The 17,871-nt window shown below is 54.0% G+C and overlaps 4 protein-coding genes across 4 annotated transcripts, besides 1 other annotated feature; 2 read left to right on the top strand and 2 right to left on the bottom strand.

Annotated features, from left to right (window-relative positions):
- Window positions 1–156: 156 nt before the first annotated feature.
- On the bottom strand, window positions 157–7,557 carry PODANS_1_15060 (uncharacterized protein; the record flags this gene model as incomplete). The annotated part of the gene is made up of 3 exons (XM_001906907.1): window positions 157–630; window positions 760–7,038; window positions 7,093–7,557. The coding sequence occupies 3 exons, from the start codon at window positions 7,555–7,557 to the stop codon at window positions 157–159; spliced, it is 7,218 nt and encodes a 2,405-aa protein (XP_001906942.1).
- An 863-nt stretch (window positions 7,558–8,420) lies between these two features.
- PODANS_1_15050 (uncharacterized protein) lies at window positions 8,421–10,932 on the top strand (the record flags this gene model as incomplete). Its single annotated transcript, XM_001906906.1, has 2 exons — window positions 8,421–9,060; window positions 9,146–10,932. The coding sequence occupies 2 exons, from the start codon at window positions 8,421–8,423 to the stop codon at window positions 10,930–10,932; spliced, it is 2,427 nt and encodes an 808-aa protein (XP_001906941.1).
- Window positions 10,933–11,241: 309 nt separating this feature from the next.
- On the top strand, window positions 11,242–12,174 carry PODANS_1_15040 (uncharacterized protein; the record flags this gene model as incomplete). The annotated part of the gene is made up of 2 exons (XM_001906905.1): window positions 11,242–11,592; window positions 11,668–12,174. 2 exons carry the CDS (start codon window positions 11,242–11,244, stop codon window positions 12,172–12,174), a joined length of 858 nt encoding a protein of 285 aa, XP_001906940.1.
- Window positions 12,175–13,153: 979 nt separating this feature from the next.
- Window positions 13,154–13,227, top strand: a tRNA (tRNA-Asn).
- Window positions 13,228–13,647: 420 nt separating this feature from the next.
- Window positions 13,648–17,474, bottom strand: PODANS_1_15030 (uncharacterized protein; the record flags this gene model as incomplete). The annotated part of the gene is made up of 2 exons (XM_001906904.1): window positions 13,648–14,844; window positions 14,898–17,474. Coding segments are annotated over 2 exons (3,774 nt in total), but the record flags the coding sequence as incomplete, so codon positions are not given.
- Window positions 17,475–17,871: the final 397 nt, after the last annotated feature.

The following is a 17,871-nucleotide window of genomic DNA, read 5'->3' as shown; positions in this document are numbered from 1 at the left end:
ACCCATCCATGTTTTTACCTCTCCCCTTCTCGCTCCCAAAAACCCCAAGAAAAAGTAACTCATCAAAGAACATATCCATAATCCATCATCATATCCCCCCAAGCTCTCTCACCAGCCATCCAACCCCATCCTAACCCTGGAAACCCCCCTCTCACCCTACAAGAACCCCTTCAAGCTAGGCACCCTACTAATGCTGCTCTTCCGCTGCGGGACTCTCCCATCCTCCACCAAAATATTCCCATCGCTCCTCCACCCCTTCCCCCTCACGCTCCCCCCAAAGACGCTCGCCCCCGTAGCTACACTAGCCCCCGAAGGCCGGTCCTTCATCGCCTTCCAGCTATCGAGCTCCCTCTCCAACTGCATAATTCTCTCCCTCTCCTCCCTCAGCTCCCTCTCCGCCCTCCTCGCCTGCAGTTCATTCGAGCTCTCCGACGCCTGCAGCTCCTCAATCGTCTTGAGCAACTTGTCCATCTTGTCCCTCATCCTCGTCATGTCCTCCTGCAGCTGCACATTCTGCCTGTCCTTCCGGTCGATCTGTGTCTGCAAGTCCTTCACGGTCCTGTCCACGTTACGGACTGATCGTTGGGATTTGCTCCGCTCGTTCAGGTGCTGTTCGAGTTCCGATTCGAGCTAATTTGGGGGGGGGGGGGGGGGTAATGTTAGTGTTATGCTGAAAGGTTAAAGCTTGGGGGTAGGGGACCTCGAGGGTGTTGTGTTGCATCCAGGACTTGACAACGTGGAAGAAATAAACAAACTAACCTCCTGGATGCGCTTATGCAAGAACTTGATGTCATGACTGGCAGCCGAATACCCCTTCGTCTCCAAGTCAATCAGCTTCAGCTGCACCTCATTTAGCGACTTCTCCAGCACATTCTTCTGCTTGTGCAACTCGGCGCTAGCCTCGCGCTCAGCCACTATGTCCTTTTGAACCTCAGACACCAAAGCCTCAGCGCGGCGCATCTTCTCCACCGCGGCAGCAGCAATATCCTGCTGTTGAGCCAAACCAGACTTGAGCTCCAGAATCTCCTTGTCGATGTTCGCAGCATTCCTCAGCGAAGGGCTCTCACTGTTGGCCAAGTCCTCCAGACCAGCCTTGGCCTCTTTCAACCGAGCCTCGATGCTTTGCTTCTCGCGGGCAAGGTTATCACGCTCGGCAGTGATATCATCCACCGACGTCCGAAGATTCCGCACCTGCTGAAGAAGCGACACAATCTTGCCCTGGGCATCGTTGTGAGCATTAACAGCCTCATCTCTCGAAGCCATAACATCCGAGAGCGTCGACTCCAACCGAGCCTTTTCCTTGGACCAAGTAGAGCTGTTGAGGACTTCGTCATCCCACTTGGACCTCAGCTCGTCAAGCTCCTCACGCAAGCGCGTAATCTCGGCCTGCTTGAACAGCTTCTCCTCCCTCGCAAGATCAAGCTCCTTGGTAAGAGTCCCAAACTCGGCCTGATACTTCTTGCGAAGCTGCTCCATGCTCGACTCCTTGTCCTCGATATCGTTTGCCCGCTGATTGCGATAATCCTCCAGCTCGTGCTGCAGCCTCTTCTTGGCCTGAGTAGCAGCCTCAAGGTCGGTCGACATGTCTTCGATCTTCTCCTCCAAGCGTTGATTCTGGAGCTGAAGATCCTCAATGGTGCCGTCGAGCCTCTTCCTTTCAGACATCATCTCAGCACAAGCATCCTCCGCATCCTTTGCTTGCGCCTTGGCAAACTGCTCGGCCCTGGTAGCCTTGAGCACAGCAATCTCGGCGTTCTCAAGTTTGGCAAAGTACTCATCCGCACGACCCTTGTACAACTGCAAGTTGGCAGCAACATCAGCCAGTTTGCTGGTCTCAGAGTCCAAGCGGATCTGCAAGTCAGCAAACTCCTGCAGCAGCTGGTTTCGGCTGGCGGCTTCCTGCTCGCGCGCAAGTGACATCTCCTGAAGGTCGGACTTGGCATCGCGGAGATCGAGTTCGATCTTGGCCCTGTCGTGTCTGAGTCTCTCAAAGTGCTCCTTGATATGGGCCAATTCCCCAATGGCATCATTGTGATCAGACAGGAGACGGCGGCGGGAGTCCTCTTGGCTATGCAACAGATCCAGAATCTCCTCGTGAGATCTAGTCTGGATGTCGCGGAGAGAAAGCTCACCGGCATGAAGCGCCTTTTCAAGCGCAGACACCTTCTGCGAAGACTCATCAAGCATATGGTGCAGCTTGCTGTTCATCTGCTCCAGCTTTTGAACACGGCCACTCTCATCAACAGTAGCCTGGGGATCCGGCACAGACCGCTCAAGCTGGCTCTGCAAGTGCCTGTTCTGCATGTGCGCAATCTGCAGCTGGTTTTGCAGCTCCTCAACCTCAGCCTTGAGGTCCTGGCGGTTGTTGAAGCTGAGAATGTCAGCTGTCTTGTCAGACTTGACCGAGTCGAGATGGTCAGTCTCGACCGTGGCGAAGCGGCGAGGAGGAGTAGATGCACCGGAATAGTGACGGCCGTTAGGTCTGGACCGCTTCTGTTCCGGTGAGCCAGGCTCAAAGACGGGTTCGTTAGGGTTGAACTCCCCATGGCGAGTTCTAGTCGGAGACTCAGCCCTAGCTGCTCTCAACTCTACAACATGAGCCTCGGCGTTAGCGCGAGCTGCAGTCTGGACCCGGAGATTCTGCTGGAGCTCCTCAATCTTGCGAGCCAGATCAAGATTCTTGCTGAGGAACTTGTCGGCACCGCCCTCAGACTGAATCGTAGGCACAAACTCAGGGTCAACAATCTTGAGCGCATCCAACAATTGTCCGCGGAGATCAGCAAGCTCAATGTCGCGAGAATCCAGTGTCTGCTGTAAAGTGCGGACTGTGCCCTGAGCGTGTGTGCGGAGCTGCCGTTCAGACTCAATAGTCCGATTCGCCTCAGCAAGTTGCGCGGTGGCACTCGACGAAGCCTTTTCCGCAGCGCGACTGTTCTGCACCTCCCTGGCCACCTCATGGTTGAGATCCTCCAAGCTGAGCTGTAGCTTCTCTAGTCTCTTCTCCAAAGACGCGATGGTAACCTGCGAGTCACCAAGCTGCTTATTGAGCTTCGCGTTCTGCTCCTCCAGCCTGGCCTTTTCCCGCTGAAGACCCATGATCTGGCCTCTGGAAGCCTCGCTCGCCCTCGAGCTAGACCTCGCAATCTCTAGCCCCTTCTGTTGCAGCTTATTGAGCAAAGCCTTGTTGTCATTTTCCGAAGCAGCCAACCGACCCTTGACAGTAACAAGCTCGCGTTCCAACCGCTCCTTGGCCTGGTCATTCTTCAGTCCAAACTCTCCAGACTCAAGAATCACCTTGTTGAGATCCTCAATCTGGTAGGTCAGGTCGGCGACTTGCTCCTCCAAGGAGTTCACCCTGTTGCTGGCAGACTCCAGAGCCTTGCGCAGGCTCTCCTCCTTTTCACGGGCAATCTTGGAAGCAGCCCTTTCACCGATAATCTCTGCTTCCCGGCGAGCTTCCTCAGCCTGCGTCTTGGCCACACGAAGAGCTCGGATTTCTTGCCTGGCTTCATCGCGCTCCTTCTCAGCAGCAGCCCGCGTCTCCATCATACGGCGAAGAGTGTCCTGCTGAGCATAGAGCTCCTTCTCAATCGTGATCTTGGACTCATTAAGGTGGTCGTACTCCTCCTTCAGGGTATTGTATTTGTGCTCGCCAAGAAGGGCAACATCGTCGCGGGACTGACGTTCTCTACTAAGTTCCATTTGAACCTTGTAAAGTTCATCCTTCAAGTCCTTGACCTGTGCCTCGAGAAGTTGACGGTTCTCATCAGCCTGGGCATCCTCCGAGAGCCGAGCCTGGAGAAGCTTGTTGGCATCTGCAGCCTCTCGCTTGAGCTGGTCTTGTTGAGCCCTCACCGCAGTGAGTTCCGCCTGAATGTCACGAAGACGCTCGGCGGTCTTTTCCCTCTCGGCGCTGAGGGTCTTGCGCTGATCTTCAAGACTACGCCGCTCCATTTCGTACTTCTTATTGTCCGAACGAAGCAACGCCAGCTCGCTCTCCTTCTTGCGCACCAAGTCTTCATAGTCGGTAGAAGTCTTGGACAATTGCGCAAGTTGCTGTTGAATCTCCCGGTTCTCAGCACTGAGCTGCGAGTTCTTGGTTCGTGAAGTCTGAAGCTCCTTTTCGACAGTCCGCAGCTTAATATCGAGATCCTGATCAGCCTTGAGAAGCTTGCTCTCCATATCCCGCACCTTCCTATCCTTGAGTGAGAGCTGGCTCTGCAGCATCTTGACCTCATCCTCCAAAGCCGCCTCCTGTGCGCTGCGTTCAGACTGCTTCTTGGCGATCTCGTCAATGGACTTCTCCAGATCAGCCACCTTTGCCGCAAGCTCCGATTTCTCAGCCTCCAGCCTAGAAATGAGACCAGCTGCCTGCTCCAGCTGAGCACGATAGCTGTTCACATCCTCCTCGGCCCGCTTCTTGGCGTCAAGAAGACTATCAAGCTGGTCCTCCAATCTCTCCTGATCATCCAGAGCACCAGCCAATTTGTCCTCCAGCTCCGCCTCCCTCATCTGCAGCCGCTTGAAGATCTCCTCCTTATCCAGCGCAAGCGATCTTTCACTCTCAAGCACCTGCTGAATCTTGTTGAGCTCCGCATGAACATTCCTCCTCTCCTCCTCTAGCTTCTGGCGATTCTCCAGTTCCAACTTCATCTTGTCATGCAGCTGCTTGATCATCTCATCCCTCTTCTTCACCTCCGTCGCCGTCCTTGTCGCGCCCAAAAGCGGCTTCATCCTCACCAGCAACTGCCACCAAGGGTTCTCACAAAGGTCCAAATACACCTGGAAATTCCTCTGGATCACCCTCGTCGCCTCCGCCCGATACAACCGCTTAAACGCAATCCTCCTCTGCATGTACCCCCTCGCCACGCTCTGAAATCGCGCCATGATCTCCGAAATCAGCGCGTCTCTCTTCTCCTCCAGCTCGGCCAGCACCCCCGCCCGGAAGAAAACCTTCGTCAGCCCAACCCGGTAAAGCGACCTGTCCAACCCAAACTTGTCCAGCATCAACCTCGCCACCGCCTGCCCCTCCAAATACCCCTTCGGCAAGTCTCTCACGAGAACCTCATAACGCTGGCGAAATTCCGCAAAGGCCAACCGATTGGGAAACCCCGTCCTCGCGATCCTGATGCCCTCCAACACACCATTACACCTCAGCTGATCCAGCACCAACAACCCATTAAACTGCTTCGCCTTCTTCTTGTGGTTCGGCAGGATACACCTCACAAAGTGCGGGTGCGTCGAATGCAGCTGCGCCATCAGGCTAGACAGCTGCTCTTTGTGCCTCTGAGCAACAGTCCTAAACAAGCCCTTCTTCACCCTGCTCCTCATCCCTCCCACCTCATCATCCTGATCGGCGCAGTCCGCAAACAGATTCGCGACATGCTTATCGGTCGAAGCAGCCAGCAACCTAGTCACATTGTCGTTCATCGGGTCCTTGTTCTTCTCCAGCCACCCCTCGGTCGAATACTCCACCTCGGCAGCATAATGCGTCAAGATGAACCCCTGTCCCAACCTCGAAGGCCGATACTTTTGTGACTTCTTATCCCACAAAGAGTTCAGCTTCTCCGAAAAGGTCTTGTCCGTCGCCTTGGGCATGACACAGTCCTCATCCAAGCAGCTGAAAATACCAATCGGGTTCGGCAGCTCAATCAAATCAATCGTCGGCTGTAGATCCTTCCCAAAGTCGATAAACTGCCACTCAATCTTTTCTCTGGCGTACTCCTCCTGCTCAAGGACAAACATGTGGTGGTTGAAAAACTGCTGCAGCTTCTCGTTCGTGTAGTTGATACACAGTTGCTCGAAACTGTTGTGCTCAAAAATCTCAAAACCAGCAATATCCAGCACGCCAATGAACCTGGTATCATCCAGCCCCATCCCAGGCCGGTCAAGCTGCCGGTTGATTCTCGTGACCAGGTCCCCGAAGCCTCGCTCGTAGATGCCCTTCGCCAGAGCATCGATACTGAACCGAACCTGCTCCGGAGTCTGCACCTTCTCAACCCATTCTCTTCCTGCCTTGACCTTGGGGTGCAGTAACCCCTGCAAGAAAGGCTGCAACGGCACACCTAGCAGTTTGCAAACCTTGGCCGCAACCTCCTTCCCGTCCGGTGCCAGTCTAGCCTGGTCCGCAGACCTGCTCTCCTTGACAACATTCAGATTACCCAGATGGAGCACCGCCGCAATGGTCCTCAGAATGGCCGCCTGCTCGCTTTCATCAAACCCCATAACCCCAAACGCCTCCAGCAGCGAGTTCCACTCGTCGCGGTCCGACACACCGGAGATAGTATCCTGACCCTCCCTGGTATAAGCAAAGTCCTCCACATCAAGCCCATCCAGCAGGAACTCTTGCTTGAGCCTCCTATCAGCGCCCTTGAGCAACTGATAGAAAACGTGATAATTCCGCTCCTGAGAGTTGATCCTCACGACTCGGGACTTCTCAAGTAAATACCAGTCAATGAAGGCACCAGCAATCGACCCATTCCGATTGAACTCGATCCGGATAAACTTGCCGAATCGCGACGAGTTGTTATTCCTCACAGTCTGAGCGTTTCCAAAAGCTTCCAGAATGGGATTGGCCCTCAGAATCTGAGCCGAAAGGGTAGAATGCTGCTGCTCCCTGCTCTTTGCCGTCGAGTCCAACCTTGCAACAGCAGCAAGGTACTGGATGACCTTTTTGGTGTTTTCCGTCTTTCCTGCACCTGATTCACCAGTCACAAGAATACTCTGGTTCTCATTGTCATCCACCAGATTTCGAAAGGCCTCGTCGGCCATGGCGTAGATATGGGGCTTATTATCCTCCCGGTTTCGGCCCTTGTACATGTTGATGTATTCATTCGTGTAGATGGGGAGTGGGGTGTAGGGGTTGACTGTGACCAAGAACAGGCCAGAGTAGGTATAGATGAGATCGGACATGTAGCGCATGTGGAGGTTGTGGACGACGGATGCCTCGTTCAGGTGCGTCAGCTCGGCCATGTCGTTAGCCTTGTCGAACTTGGCGGGGTTGACTTTGTCGACGCTTTCTGCGTCGACCTCTCGTTGCTAGATCGCGGTGGTCAGTTTGTACCAGCCAGAATGATAGGGACAAATACTCACACTCCCATCATCGCACTGAACCAGTATCTTGTTCCCTGGCAGCTCCTCGACTACCCAGCCCTTGACAAAAGCCGTCTGTGGATCCTTAAGCCACACGTATTTCTTGCCAGAAAAGTCATTCTCCCCTTCAATTCCCTTGACAATGTCGGTGGGTTTTCTCAAGTCATCCGTCTTGATAAATGATGGGGCGAATGTGCCCGAGCTCGAGCTCGCGGTGCTGGCGTCCCTAGAAAGTAGACGAGCATGACTATTGGCGGTGCGGAGGGGCATTGGCTGCGCCATGGTTGACGCAACCGAGTTTTGTGACTGAGTGCGGACGTGAGAGGGTGGGGAGGCCATTCCCGAGAATGGAGAGTGCGATGAGGGGATAAGTGTCGATTTTGGTCTGCCTGGCCCACCGCCTGGCCCATTCGAACCTGTCGAAGGTGAGGCATTCCTCGCGAACGGATTGTTGCGAACCGACATGGTGATGTTATGAAGATATCAAAGATACATGGGATTCTTCCGTTTAGCAATTTTGTAGTTCTGCTGCTATTAACCGCCGTTCCGTCATGTAAACAAGGGAGCTTTGAAAAAGACCCTGGATGCAAAAAGAATTGCAGGTGGAAAAAGCAAACAGGTTCTTTTAAGAGAGAAAGAGAAAGAGAAAAGATGCAAGATGCAAGATGCAAGCAAGCACGCAGGTGCTAGAGTAGCGGGTACCTAGCTTGGGATCGTGCCTGCAGCAAGTGGTGGTGAAAGGAGGGGACTTGATTCTGGTGTTTGTTGCGATTTATTGCCCTTGAGGCCTGATGGCAGTCGCGTTGCCCCTAGCAGACCGGTCCAGAGTAAACAAAGCTCGAGCCAAGCTGAAGCTTAGACCGAATGGTAGCCTGTGCCCTCTGATGTCACCAAGTCACTCCAGTATAGATGTGGTCTGTGCTTCGTCGTAATAGCCACTAGCCAATCAAGGCCTAAGCGTGTTCTCGACTCATTCGGTTGCTGTCTCTTGGGAATTTCGTGCGGCCCCCCCGTTCCTTTTCTGCCACTGTCAGGAGGCAACGCGCATCCGGCGAAAAAAAGATCGCCATAATCAATTCTGCATCGGCTTACGCTGAACTTTCCGCGCGTCCTTGAAGCATTGCTTGCTTCATTCGTTCTGAGGATAGATAAATATTTTATCGCTTCAGGTTCGATATTCGTAATAGACGCCGCCACCCGCCGTCGGCCGAAGTTTGCAGCTGTGCAAGTCTCAATTCTCGCCAGCTCTCCCCGAACTCTCGAGTATTGATCAGGGCAATCAATCCGGCGCGCGTCCAACAAACTTGGCCTGCTGGTAAATATTCACAATGTCACAGTATCCAGGCTTTACTCCATGGCCATACAATCAATATCAGGGCCATCCCGCTCCCCCTCCAGCGGCGCAGTCTCCGTACGGTTACCAACCCCCCACTGCCTACCCTGCACCACCCTTTCCTCCGCCGCCGACATACGGTGCTCCGAGTGCCTTCCCGCCGCCGCCCGAAGCCCACCAGAATGCAGCTCAAGGCTCTTTCAACTACAACGCGAGCAACATACCTGGTCTTGGGATGGGAGCAAACAGCGCTATGGGCAATGCTTTCCCAGCCGCACCTCCACCAGCAAATCCATGGGGACAGCCGTTGCCAGTTTTATACACGCCCACCATTCCAAACCTTCATTCTGCCCAGCAAACCGTAATTCCTGGCACAAAGGCCCCACAACCTGTAGCACCCGCTGCCCAAGTGGCCGTCAGCATCGAGATGGAGGAAGGCGAGTTGAGTGAGGGCCAGTTTGAGGATCTTTATGATGATACGCAAAAGTCACCACCGCCGGCCAGCCCCCCGAAACAGACTGCCAAAAAGCTTCCTGTCACACAGCCAAGCGCTGTCCCGAGTACAGTCGCCAGTCAACCCACCAGTGCGTCTGATACACCGGAGGGTGGCTTCTATGGCAATGATGAAGACGAAGGTGAGACTGGGTCCAAGGCCAATGGTACTGCCTGTAAGTTATGCCTTTGTAATGCCACAAGAGGTCGCTAACAAAATCCTTGCAGCTCGCGATAGGTCCGCGTCCTACTCTCCATTCCTATCACCCAGAGAAAGCTCGAACGAAACCCCCGCATCCCAATCCCAAGGAGCCAGGCCTTCCAATGTCGTAAAACCACAGTCCAACAACCCTTCAGAAACCGTCCCGCCTGTGACAAATGTTGGCTTGCCCGGCCTGCAGCCACAGTCGTCCACGGTTCCGAATGCCAACGGCACTCCAGAAAGTCCCGCCAACTATTTGGACACCTTCAAATCGGTGCCAGAAGCCAAGAAGGAGGCCCAAAAAGCAATCCTACGGTTGTGGGCCCTTGGAGTCAAATATCAAACCTATCTCGACGAAGGGTTTGATGAGAAGGTGATCAAATCCTTGTTTGGAGATCTTCATCTTGAACTGCCCAAGCCTGTTGTAGAGAAGGCAAAGGCGGAAGCACAGACTGTCCGGTCGCCAGGCGCAAGTGCGGATAGTCCCACGACGGCCCAAGCACAAGGGACACAACCTGAGTCCAAGGATACGGCGGGGCCAGTAACCAAGAGTAAAGGGGAAGAGCGTAAGGATCGCATTGCTCGTCTCCTCGCCGCCAAGGCTGCAAAAGGGCCGGCTGTCGTTCCCCCAAAGCCCGCAGTTGTACCACCAAACCCAGCGGCAGCGCCATCGCCAGCGCCAGCACCAGCTCCGGCTGAAGCACCGAAGCCTACCCCGCCTACGGGACCGAAAGCCAAGATTCGAGGAGAAAAAGAACGCATCCTCCAGGAGAAGATCGCAGCCTTGCAGAAGGCTCGAGAGGCGCAAGCGTCTGGAGCTGGAAAGGCAGGTTCTCAAACTCCTGTGAATACTGCTACGGTTGCTACACCGCAACACCAACCTGCCGGCACCTCATGCATGACCTTGAATTTTGCCAGTTCCCAGCCAGGCCCCCTCGCTGTTCAGACTAGTGGCCTGCCAACACCACCCATTCCTGGCATCGTTGGATCTGCCAACGTTCAGCTCAACACGGCAAGTCAGCGCAAGCGACCGGTCGCTGCTGATTTCGTTGACTACCCATCCGCTGCTGGATCAACAAAGCGGCCGTTTGGCCAGTTACGCCAGGAAGCCTCTCTCATCATTGACGTTAGCGACGTTTCGGACGATGAAGAGATGGACATGGATATGGGCTCTCCCACTGACGAGCCATCATCGATGCAGTCGAAAGATGGTCCGACTGCATCACGTGGGCCATCCATTCGCGATTTCCCTCCATTGACAAACCTCCCACAGCGACAATTGTTAACTTCTACAACCCCTTTGCACACACCACTAACTGGCCCAGCCTTGGGAGGAAAACGTCACACTGAACTCACCATCAAGGAGAGAGAGATTCAGGAAATGCGAAGGATGATTGCGTTGGCTGAAGCAAAGCGGAAAGCGAAATTGCCCCAGGCAGGTTCGCGGGCACAGACTCAGTCAGGCCAAACACCAGAACCTAAGAATGCTGGCACTCCTGTCTTGAGTAGCCCTGCTCAGTCAGACAGGCCAACTCCTCAGCCCACCCCGGAAGCCACGTCGATTAGGCCTCCCAAGGCTTCAGATACCGCAACTTCTAACCCGGCACAGAAAGCCGCACAGCACGGCCGCCTTGCTGCCCTTGAAGAGAAACGGCGGCGTCTGGAGCAGCTACGTGCAGAGGAGGCGTTGCTACAAGCGGAGATTGAGAAGGAGATGCTGGCTGCCCAGTCGGACCAGGTCAGCACGCCATCTGACAGAGAGGCGCCCCAAGATAGCGGGCTCAACTCTGGAGATGATAGGACAGGTACTTAATTTCATGATTTATATGACTTCGTAGTCTAGACGAACAACTAATATGTAATAGAAGTGCCTCCGCCGCAAGGGGTAGCATCGGCTGATGTCGAGGGGCTCTCATCTTCTGGTGCGTCTCTGGCTCCTGACGATGCGCAGGTGACAGAGGCAGTCTCAGTTGATGAAGTCAAAACTTCAGGTGAGCCGTCACAGACAGATATTCCGCCCCAACAAGCCGATGAACCCAAGCAAGCTCTCAGCAGCGACACACCAAGCTCCAGCGGTTCCCAGTATCCCAGCAGCAGTGACTTGGCACAAGCCCAAAGCGTCATGTCTGTGGACGGTGGCGAGCCAGAGAGCCGCCAATCTGTGGAAGGCTCTCTACCCAACAGTAATCCAGATGTCCGAGCAGATGATGAGAGTGCTCCAGCTGCAGTCCTTGAGACACCTCAGCCCTCTACTAACCAAGAAGTCGATGAAACGACGCCCATGGAGATTGATTCTGAAGCGCCCAGTCCAACCACAGCGGAATCTATTATTAGCGGCATTGTTGACAGCGACGTGAATGACGTGGAGCATCCACCAGTCCCATTACCTGATCAAATATCGAGTGCTGCCCAGCCTCGGGAGGAGGTCGAAGAAGTCGAAGTCGAGGCAACAGGAGAAGTACATGTCTTTTCTCTGGGTTCTTCAGATGCATGGCTGACAGTATGACAGGAAACTCGCAACCCCATCAAGAAGCAGGACCGTGCCTTTATGCCGTATAAGAGCCCTCTGCATATTTTCCGTGCCTATCGCTTCCATCCCGAGTTTGAACAGACCGTGCCTAACGGCGTCAAATCCTTGACGTACAGCAGCAGGGTCGATGTGCAAAAGCCGCTCTGTCCGTATGAACTGAACAATCAACAGTGCCCTGAAAACTGCGAGTTCCAGCACTTTAGCAACATCAAGATTCTTGGTAAGTTCTCCCCAAGTTCTGACGGGCTGCTAACATCAGAGCTCTCATTTCTTTCCATCCTCCCCCCTCCCGGCGCTGACTTACTGGTCTTCTTTTTACCCCAGATGACCAAATCCTTCTGGAACTTGGCAAATCAGACTTCACCGGCGAACAAAGAGCTCGGTTCAATCAAGGGCTCCGTGAGCTTCTTCAGGTATACAAGGCCCAAAAGGTTAGAGACTTCGACGTTATCGCTCGAGGCATCATCAAGTTCCGCTCCGAGTTCCTTGGAGATAAGAGCAAGGTGCTCAACTTGGAAGGAGTAACGCTTTGATTCATACTCTTCCACTTCGACACAGCGTACAGCACATGAGCTGCACATGTGGCTCGCCGCCAGTAGACATCATGATCTCGGCGCGCTGTTTGGATTCTCACGGAATCGTTTCTGATTCTTTTTCGGCGTTTTCTTTTTGCATTCTACTCGGCGCAATCACAGCATCACTCATTTGGGCTTAAAGGCCCAGGGCACTTCCATGACCGGTTGTATCAACAGCTGCCCTCGTGGGCCAAAAAAAGGTTTTGGGGAAGAAGGGAAGGGCGTTGTAGGAGTACAATACCCAACAGGTTTTTGAATTTATGAAAGAGGGGGAAGGATATCAAGGGGACAGCAAAGAAAAAAATGATTGTTGCCATGACGGGTGACACGACAGTATATCGGGTGTGGATGGGGAAGAAGACGACAAGTGAATAAAATAAGGTTTGATCTGAGATGGAGGAGACAGGTCAAGTACATCGGGAGTTTTTAAGATAGTGTGCGATTATTTGGGAGGGGGGTGGGGGGGTGAGACTTTGGGGTCTTGGCTGTCCTGATTATTTTTTGCTCGTGGGTCTGAAAGAGATCTCATGAGCGGACTGTTTAATTACGTTTGCTGTATACCCAGTTTCCAGTCGCGGTGGTGTCCGTGTTGTTACAGCTAAAAATTTTAAGTGATATTTCCTGCCAACAAGGTTCAAGTTTATATATGATCTTCTTGTCTCACTCAGTCTCGTCAAAAGCCTTCCCTCACACCACAGATACCAAGTAGGTAAACCCGAGTAAAAGTCTCGCACATCACATATAGATATATACAGCCCAAGTCCAAGCCTGCAGGCATGCTCACATTTGTCACTCCCTCTCGTCGCCCACCCAACCGAAGTAAACAATAACCCCCTGAGTCGGTCCCCCAGCTTCCACTTCACTCCACCACATCCACGCGACAAAAAGCCTTATTCCTTGCCCCCTTTTCAACAAGAAAACAATCAATATCCTCTGTGGCGCAATTGGCTAGCGCGTCTTTCTGTTAATCAGGAGGTTGGAAGTTCGAGCCTTCCCGGAGGAGTTAGAATCACTAGAAACATCTCCCTTCTGGGGGTTTCACAGACATTTAGACTCTTTTTGCCCACATTTGATTCAAATGCAGCGGTCGTTGTTCATAATCTGCACATTGTTGATTTTGCTTCTTGCACTTGACACATAATACACTCAGGTACTGGGCGCAATTGTTGAAATAATTCGTATTACTCCCCTGCAGAACAACCAGGTTTATATAGGTTCCTTCAATGTCTTCTCCCTCAATTCGCTTTTCCCCCGAAACTCCCCCATCATCATGCTATACCCAAACTCATCCCTTCACCTCCTGTCCTTCACTGCCAGTTACCTCCTCAACCGGCTTCACAAACCTAGCCTCATTACCCTTCCCCTTCTTACCTCTCCTGCTCCTCCCCCTTTTGGTCTCCCCACCACCAAGCCTCTCATGACTCTACTCAAAGATGGGCTCCAAACCCTTCCAAACCTCCTCATAACTCCCTTCCGGTCCCGCCTTCTGCCTCCTCTTCCAATACTCCCCATTAAACTGCCAATACTCCTCTCCCGTAATCTCACACTTCGCCTTGCTGAACCACGCCGGGGTAAACTCCTCCCCCCTGGCCTCCCTCTCCCTTCTCCTCGCTCTCTGCGCCTCCTCCAGTCTGTTCTTCTCCGTAGCGGCAAAATCGTACTCCCCATCCTCCATCGCGCGCTGATCCGGTCTCAGGCGGGAATCAGTCGGCGCGATCCATGGGCGAAGCTTATCATCGATGTGATTGAACGTCAGAACAAAAGGAGTGAGGTTGAATGGGATGCCTTCAGGGCGGGGATTCGCCTGCCAGATGAGGAAAGCCTTGTTGGGGTCGGCCGAGGTGAGACTGCCCCGGTAGATAGACCCGGAGTCACCACCCGCCGGCTCTTCGACAGTCGCCTCATACCCTGGTGTGAAGCGGGCGTAGATCTTGGAGTTCCACCTGCCACCCAAGCTGAACCGAACATGGCCGCTGGCATCCAGCACCTTGCCTGTCAGGAGATAGGCGCTGGAAGCCTTCCAGCCTCGGGCCTTGAACTCGATGTGGCAGACTTCACCCGTGGTGTGGTTCTTGATCTCCATTGGTCCGTAGTTGTCAACAACTGGGTTACCGGTCATGATACCCACGACCGACGAGGTGACCTTGCGCCAAGTGTAGAAGTCCTCCTTGCCGCCGTGGGTGGGACGGAGCTTGAGGAACCAGGTACCGAGGGGATTGATGTCGAAGGAACGACCATAAAACTTTGACTTGACAGAAGATTCACCGTAGTAGGTCCACTTGGGCGATTCGGCCCAAGCAGCACCGATGGGAGGATGATGGCTGACTTGCTCAATGAAGAAGCGGTAGTTCTTGTCGGGTCTAACGTACTCAAACGTCTCACCGAGCAAAGGGTTGAAAGGCTTGGCTACACGACCAATAGTCGAGGCGTATTCGCTGGCAGCAAAGGCAGAAACGTAGAGCAGACGCTCAATCGAATCAGAGCGGTCGGCCGCAAGATCCAAAAGGTCGGCATACTCCATGTCCTCGCCGCAGCGGTACAGAAGAGAGGTAGGTTCGTTGAAAGATACGGGGAGGGTCATTTTGGTCATATCCTTTCCGATCATAGATTTCAGAATACCCTACAGACAGTTAGCTGGAAAGTTTCGAATGCTGCCTGCCGCATGAAACTTACCCAGAGTGAAATCTTGGGCCTATTATCTGCTTCCATCTTCAGACGGGTTCGAATGCCATTTTCGTACCCCTTGAAGGCATCGCTGATGTCGTTCTCACCCGACACAACGATCTGGTTTTCACTCTTGGCTTCCGCGATCTCGGACGGTGGCAACTGCGATACTTCGACCTGGCCGGCATCAACTGCATCGAAGAACTCCTCCTCGTCTGACTCTGAATCCGAGATGTCGGCGATCTGGGTAATCACCGTCTCACGTCTCGAAAGGCCTCCCAGGGCGGGGGACTTTGCGCTCACAGAGTCTGCTGCCGCCGTCTCCACCTGAGTGCTATCCTGAGGAGCGGTGGTGGCAGCGATAGCTGGAGTAGCAGCAGCAGAAGTGGAAGCAGCAGGTGGTGGTAGTGTCTGGCTCTCGTCAAGAATGCCGGTCTCAACAGCCTGTTTGAGGATGCGCTTGGTAGCTTTTCTCTTGGCCTCAGCCTCACTGACGCGAGCCTCAAGGGACTCTTGCTCCTTGGCTACCTGGGCCATGCTGTCTTCCCACATCCGGCGCATCTCACTTTCGCGGTCAAGGCGATACTGCCAGTAGGCATCACGGTCCTTTGAGATGCGCAAAAGGTCACCAATAAGCCCAGTAAGCGAGCGGATGGCGGCGTCATAAGTCGACAGAGCTTGCGAGGCCTTAGTATCGCCCAGAGTCAGGCTGGGATTCTTGCTCGCCTCCTGAAGTAGTGCGGCTGTGACGTGTGCCATGGTATCGAGCTGCAGCTTAGCCGACTGGGCAGTGATGTTGAAAGCATCCTTATTCACTGGCGGAGCATCCTGCCCACTCGAACCCTCACCATAGTCATCATCTTCATAATCACCTTCGCCGTGATGATCAGTCTTGCCAGCCTCCGTCGCCGCGTCAGCAAATTCGTCATCATCATGGCTGTCCACAGTGCCAGCCCCATGAAGTCCGCTCTTGTGAGACTTGCCGGAAGAGTGCATCCGTGAAAGCTGGATGCTGCCGCGGGGCTCAATGTAGCTCGCGTTCTCGCTAGGTGGCTCAGAGATACTAGTACCCGAAATCTCGGCTTTGGCCTGCTTCAGCAACTCCGCGTTATGGGCCTTTTGTCTCTCTTCCTCCTTAGCCTGGTCTTTCGTCCACTGAATCGAGTTGTTGAGGGCCCAGAACCAGCGCTTAGCTTCGACTTCGTGGTTCGCCTTGAGTGTGTACTTGACCGATGACTTCCCGATGATCTCAAACTTGGTCTTCTCATCAGCGCTCATGTGAAGCTTGGCGATGCGCATGTTGATAGCACCACGGCAGGCTGAGCCTGCATCATCTTGGTGCTTGTAGTAGCTCAACACGCCGTCCTCCAGAACAAACCACCGCAGCTGATACCCCTTTCTATAGTTGGTCCACTTCTTGAGGTAGCCTTTCATTTCACGGGCCTCTCGGCCAGCAAGCGGATCACCAGGAGTCGCGTTGATAACGCCTTGGGCAGCAGACCCCAGGACGGCCTTCTCTTGGATCCCCCTTTGCGCCGCTACGGCAGCTGGTGACTTCTTCAGCATGGCACGTGTGATCTCGTCCTTGGTAACATCTTGCGGGAGCTTGCCCTTGCGGTCCCGGCGGAAGGGGTCGGCGCCATGCAGAAGCAAAACTTGAATTAGACGAGTGTTTTTGGCGCGTGCGGCTTCGTGCAAGAGGGTGCCCCCAGCCTGGACTGTAACTGGGTCCGAAGCAAATTCGGTACTGTTGATATCCAAAACTGTCTTGAAACGAGGTTCCTCCAACACCTGCTCCAAGACTTTGAACTCGCCGTGGAGAATGAGATCCTGAACTTGCCTGATCTTGTTTTCAGCAAACAGAGATCTCGAGAGCTGCAGCTGCTGGAAGATTTCGGGATTGCGGGCAAGATCGATTGGAAGGCGGCCCTGGTTATTGGCGATGGCATCGTTGATCTCCTTGTTTGCTAGAAGGAGTCCAACCACGTGGCTACGGCCCTGAGCTGCCGCGATATGAAGGGGTGTATTTCCATCCTTGTCCCGAGCATTGATATCAAGAGAACCAGCGCCGTCAGACAGAACGTACTCAACAACGGGCTGCTCGGCACACTGGATGGCGAGGTGAAGTATTGTGGTATCTTCGAGGGGGCCGGTTGTTGTGTTGAAGGATGAGGTGCTCGTGCGGGGACCCCCTTCGGCGCTTTCACGGATGGCTTTGGAGATGGAGGCAGTGTCACCGTTGCGGAGAGCTTCAACGATGCGGAACTTTCTGACGGATGACTCAAGGGAGGCGCCCTTGTCCAGCGGATTGGGAGACTTAGCCCCGCTAACCGAAGGGGCATTGTGTGATGGTGTACGGCCCATGGTGCTCCCAGAGACTGAGAGCTTGGAGCTGTGGCCCCTGGAATGTTGGTGGGCGTTGGTAAGAGATGCGTGGGATGTTGCGGTAGTCGAATCGCCGGCAAGACTGGTGCTCGCTGCGCCAGTGTCCTCGACCGAAGCTGTAGACATGTTGTCGTCACCGGCACCGCCAGTAGCTTTGCGTCTCAGGAGTGAAAGGGCAGAGGATTTCGTTCGTCGATGCGAACTAGAGATAACAAACACCCGTCGTCAGCAGGTTGTCCAGCAAAGCTATGGAGCTCGGAGCTCGGAGCAACGAGGATGGATTTCGATTAGGGTTTCTTAGCAAAGGAGCTATCTGTCTTTCTTACCTCTCCCCCGCGTCCGACATGACTGTAGGTTGGGTTCTAGCTCTGAGCTTCCCAAGTCTAGCAACCGTTGTGTTCGTGCGGTCGGGCGGCTAATGAGGCACTTCCGAGTTGATGGGCTGTTGCTCGTCCGTCTGCCCGTGGTGCACCGAGCTCGGAGTCGCACCGTCGGTAGGGAGGCGGTGACTATTATTGGTTTCAAACAATACACAGCTACGAATACTCTCTCGCAGAGATAAAGTCGTAGATAGGGGGTGGAGGTGGACTGGAGTGGA

The sequence above is a fragment of the Podospora anserina genome, chromosome 1 (genome assembly GCF_000226545.1).
Source record: "Podospora anserina S mat+ genomic DNA chromosome 1, supercontig 4".
Taxonomy (NCBI): Eukaryota; Fungi; Ascomycota; class Sordariomycetes; order Sordariales; family Podosporaceae; genus Podospora; species Podospora anserina.
The sequence above is the reverse complement of the archived record's forward strand: the minus strand, read 5'-3'. Positions and strand labels throughout refer to the sequence as shown.